At 55.6% G+C, this 4,425-nt stretch overlaps 2 protein-coding genes across 2 annotated transcripts in view; one reads left to right on the top strand and one right to left on the bottom strand.

Moving 5' to 3' along the window:
• Nucleotides 1-398: 398 nt before the first annotated feature.
• On the bottom strand, nt 399-2,130 carry GUITHDRAFT_148589 (hypothetical protein; the record flags this gene model as incomplete). Its single annotated transcript, XM_005819434.1, has 3 exons — nt 399-1,600; nt 1,651-2,054; nt 2,090-2,130. 3 exons carry the CDS (start codon nt 2,128-2,130, stop codon nt 399-401), a joined length of 1,647 nt encoding a protein of 548 aa, XP_005819491.1.
• Nucleotides 2,131-3,366: 1,236 nt separating this feature from the next.
• GUITHDRAFT_148588 (hypothetical protein) overlaps nt 3,367-4,425 on the top strand; it is a gene marked incomplete at both ends in the record, with an annotated part of 2,480 nt that continues 1,421 nt past the window's right edge. Inside the window, 6 exons of the mRNA XM_005819433.1 lie at nt 3,367-3,411; nt 3,461-3,529; nt 3,575-3,607; nt 3,655-3,693; nt 3,747-4,001; nt 4,259-4,376. Of these exons, the coding sequence (XP_005819490.1) occupies nt 3,367-3,411; nt 3,461-3,529; nt 3,575-3,607; nt 3,655-3,693; nt 3,747-4,001; nt 4,259-4,376 (559 nt within the window). The remainder of the gene's footprint in view (nt 3,412-3,460; nt 3,530-3,574; nt 3,608-3,654; nt 3,694-3,746; nt 4,002-4,258; nt 4,377-4,425) is intronic.

Genomic DNA, 4,425 nt, shown 5'->3' with positions numbered 1-4,425 from the left:
CTGTGTCGATGTGATTGATTACGACGGAAAGGATTTTCATCTCCTCCTCCTGAACGAGATTTCTTTCTTGAACGAATGAACTCGCGCGTAAAACACAGATTGACATGCTGGTGATGGAAAGATCTATGTAGTATACAGAACCTCACTCTTCATATATCTTCTCATCATCATCATTATCAACAACAACTCCACCTAACACAACCAATACACACATCATCATCATCATCATCATCATCATCATCATCATCATCATCATCATCCTCGCTATCCTCTCCCTCCTTTCTCCTCTATCATCGTCAAGTCCATCAGCTGCATCGGCGGCGGCGGCGTCAAGGTCATTGAAGTTCTTCATCCACAACGTTCTGGTCGTCTGACGTCGTTAGAGGCTCTAGAGCGTCTCAATCGTGCGCTTCATCCCCACTTCTCACCTCGCAGGTTGACTTCTCACGCTCAAGGGACATCTCCAGGTCGAGGCATGCTTTCTTCAGCTGGGCATTCTCCAGCTCAAGTTCGCGCATGCTCTCGTCGTGCACCTGCAGTCTTGCTTCAAGCTGCACCAGCTTCTCTCCAGCATCGTTGAGTCTGTCGAAGATGCTGTCGTGCATGCTCTCCCAGCTCTCGATCTTCTCAGCTGTGATAGACGACAAGATGTCTTGCGGGTCATCGCGGTACCCCAGCCTGTGCGCCTCCTGTTTGTGCCGCTGGTTCTCAGGTCGCCTGCTCCAGGAGAAGCTGTGAAGGAGCATCTTAGCAGAATCAGCGTCGGAGCAAGTCTTGAAGCCGTCTTGAGCATCGTTCAAAATGTCTCTCAGTGTCGTCAGCTGATGCGTCAGCTTCCTGCACAGCTTCTTGGTCCTCTCGTACTTGTTCGAGAGTTTGGTGACCGTTTCTTCTCTGCTCATCAACTCCAACATCAGCTCTTCCTCTCGCTCTCCCTGCGCCTTCACATCCTCCTCCTCATGTCCACCGCTTTCCTCGTCGTCTACCATCACTTCCTCCCGCGTAGTGCTGCTGTGCCCGCTGACCCGCCGGATCTTCTCCTGTTCTCGCTCGCGGCAGTCTTGGACGATCTTTTCGAGGTGTGCGAGGATGGAGGAGAAGACGTCGGAGTTGAAGAGGAGGATCACATTCAGCGCTTCGCCCTGCTCCGAGCACTCCAGGGACATCTCCCTGCTCATTCGCCGCAGCGAGTCGGTCACCAGCTCTCTGCTTGACTGCACGTAATCCACAAGGCTCTGTACCCCCTGACCAACATCATCTCTTCCCATGCTCGCGCGCTTGGAGTTACGGTACTTTCCCAGCACGATCTTGCACTGGCCCTGGAACCAGCTCTTGATCTCCCTCGCCTCCTTGCGCATGCTTCGAGTCTTGAGCGGAAGGTGCTCGACCATGAAGTGCTGCTCGAACTTCCTCGGCGACGTCTGACGACTCAGAGAGGCGTTGGAGAGCTGCAGCTTGTTGTACAGGACCTTCCTGACGTAACTTGGTTTCTTGCGGTCGAGGTACTGGTAGAAGCTGCTGCTGGTGCTACTGCTTTGTTCCTCCTTATCGCTCTCCTCAGTCCTCCTGCTCGGCTTGTTCTCGCTCATCGGCCTTCGAGCTGTGAGAGGAACGTCGTGTAAGAGCAGGTCAAGCAAGAGCAAGGAGCACCTGGTTCCTGTACAGTGACTGTTGACCTGACAAGCCCCTCCTCTTCCGCCTCCCTCTCGACCTCTCGCTGGCTCTTGAGCAGCGACTTGCTCGAACCCACTCCCTCTACCCGCAACCTGGACGAGCTCAGTCCCAGCTTGTCTACCAGTAGGCATCTTGGAATTTCAAGCACTATCGCATGTTTGCTCGAGCTACTGCTGTTCGTGCTTGTGCTGGAGCTTGTGCTGGGACTTGATCTGGTGCTGCTGGTGCTGGTGCTGGTGCTGGTGCTGGTGCTGATGCTGGTGCTGTCACGTCTCTTCTCGAGTGGCTTGGCTGATAGAGATTCCTCCAGTTTCTTGGATCCTTTACCAACGACGAGCAAACCTTGGTTGGTCATGATGCCTGATCCTCCTTCTCTCCTCCTGCTCAAGTCAAGTTAGTTTGCCCTGCAAGAGACCTTTGCTGCTTCTCTCCAACAGCCCTAGTTCCTTTTGACATGTCGCTTCACTGACTTGTTCTTTCCTATCATCCTGACAGTCTCGCCTATTCTTGTTGGTCAAGGCCATGCTATTTCTAGAGACAAGTTGAAGAAATCTTCAAGTTTAAGATGGCTCAACTATAGCTCTTAGGGCGGCTCGGAGGGAGGAGGGAGGAGGAAGGATGAAGAGGAAGGAAGGAAGGAGAAGGGGAGAGGAGGAGGAGGAGGACGACGAGGAGGAGGAGGGAGGAACGATGAAGGAGGAAGGAAGAAGTCGTGGAGAAGAGAGGAGGAAGGACGAAGAAGGAGGAAGGACGAGCAAGGAGGAAGGACGAGCAAGGAGGAAGGACGAGCAAGGAGGAACGAGGAGGAACGAGGAGGAACGAGGAGGAACGAGGAGGAACGAGGAACGAGGGACGACTCAGGGAGGTAGGCGCCAGGAGGACAGAGGAAGGCACTGCGGCAAGGAGAAACTGCCAGGGACGCATTGTTGTTTGTCGGGCAAAGAACCCTGAGGCTCCCTGAGTACCCCCCTTTTCCCCTACAGAAGTACCCCCTCTTCTCCAAGAGGCCGTCCTCTCGTACTCTAGACAGCCCGACCCTGGCCGAAGGAGTCAAGTTGAGTTACCGTTACTACCGTTACTCGTTCGTATCCAAACCGCTACATACAGCTGACTCAGTGACACTGTCCTGAGACTGAGCCTCTGAGGCAGGGCTGCCGGCGGCCCCGCCGCACCGTGCACTGCCGCGGCCCCCGCGACATAGTAGGACCTCACGGGGTCCGCCGGGCTGCGCCGGGCGCTCACTGGCTCAGCGGCTGCCGGCCGCCGCCGAGCGGCTGAGCGGCGGCCCGGGCCGCGGCGGGGGACCGAGACTCCGGCCCGGGTCAGGACGGTGCCGGGGGCGTCCGGTCCGACGGTCGTCGGGGGACGGTTCCGGGCCGGGCCGGGCGAGCCCCGGGGGGGGGGCGCCGCGTGAGGCCGGGCCGCTCTCAGGCAGCGTTCAACGGTTGCAACATGGCGTTGCAACAGGCGTTGCAAGAGTTCAGGAAGGGAATGTGGGTGATGAGTTTCTTGGTGACAAGGAGGGAGCCACACAAGGCGGTAGGAAGGAGGAGAGTAGGGAGAGGAGAGAAGAGAGAAGAGAGAAGGAGAAGAGGGACAAGCCTACAGTCTGAGTGCAGGAGAGTTCAAGGGAGTGTCAGGAAGACAGGTTCCGAAGCAAGACAGCAGTTCCTGTGCTCAACACTTGAGAACATGTCCAAGACTGCGGATCAGAAGAAGAGTCTGGACTTCTACAAGGTCCTTGGGCCTCATGAGAGGTATCCGGCTCCACTTACAGCATGAACAGATCCTCGGAGTGCCCAAAGGAGCAGGAGATGGTCAGATCAAGAGTGCTTATCGGAAGCTTGCGATCCAGGTGGGTCAGCCCTCCTGGAGGATCCACTGACATCAGACGTTGCAGTACCACCCGGACAAGACGGCGGGCGATGCTGAGGTAGCTCTGACTGCTCCCTGCTTCCTGCTTGACTGACGCTTCTTAAGCTCGAAGAAAGATTCAAAGAGATCTCCGCTGCATACGCGGTAAGGCCGCCTCTAGGTGCAGCTCCTCCTCCTCACCCGTCTGCTGTCCTCAGGTTCTGTCGGATCCCCAGAAGAGGAGGCAGTACGACATGCTGGGAGACGCGGCTGTAGACATCGAGGTCTTCGTGCGGGGTGTGGAGGAGGAGTCAGTTTCTGACCTGCCGTGGGGTCAGGCGGTGGACATGGAGCAGATGACGTTCGGCACAACTCTCGTTGCTGCTTTGTTCAGTAAGCTGGGAGCTCCGATCCCGACTGCGATCCCTCAGCGGACTCTAGACCTCGCTGCAAGCTTTGAAGCACGACAGCAGGTTTGGTTGTCGATGTTGACGACGATGATAGCGATGGCGATGGCGATGGTGATGGCGATGGCGATGGAGAGAAATGATTTTGAAGATGATGGAGATGAAGGGAAAGATGATGATGATGATGATGGACATGTCAGGGGATGTCAGCATTGATTGTGCTTGCAATATCTTGAGGATGTTTGGAACACACAGAGTAGTTTGTTTGTTGTTACTTTACCGTGATCTCTCCCTCGTTCCCTTCCCGACACGCTTTCATGTAGCTCACTGCCGTTGGGCAGGGGGAGAAAATCACGTGGAACAGCACGACGGAGGGGAAGATTTCAACCCACGGAGTGAAGTTCTACTTTGGAGAAGTGACAGAGGAAGAGGCAAAGAGAGGTGAGGATGGTGATGGAGATAATGGAGATGGAAATGATGATGGAGATGA

Source organism: Guillardia theta (genome assembly GCF_000315625.1).
Source record: "Guillardia theta CCMP2712 unplaced genomic scaffold GUITHscaffold_224, whole genome shotgun sequence".
Classification (NCBI taxonomy): Eukaryota; class Cryptophyceae; order Pyrenomonadales; family Geminigeraceae; genus Guillardia; species Guillardia theta.
Note: the sequence above shows the minus strand (reverse complement) of the source record. Positions and strands in the feature narration are given on the sequence as shown.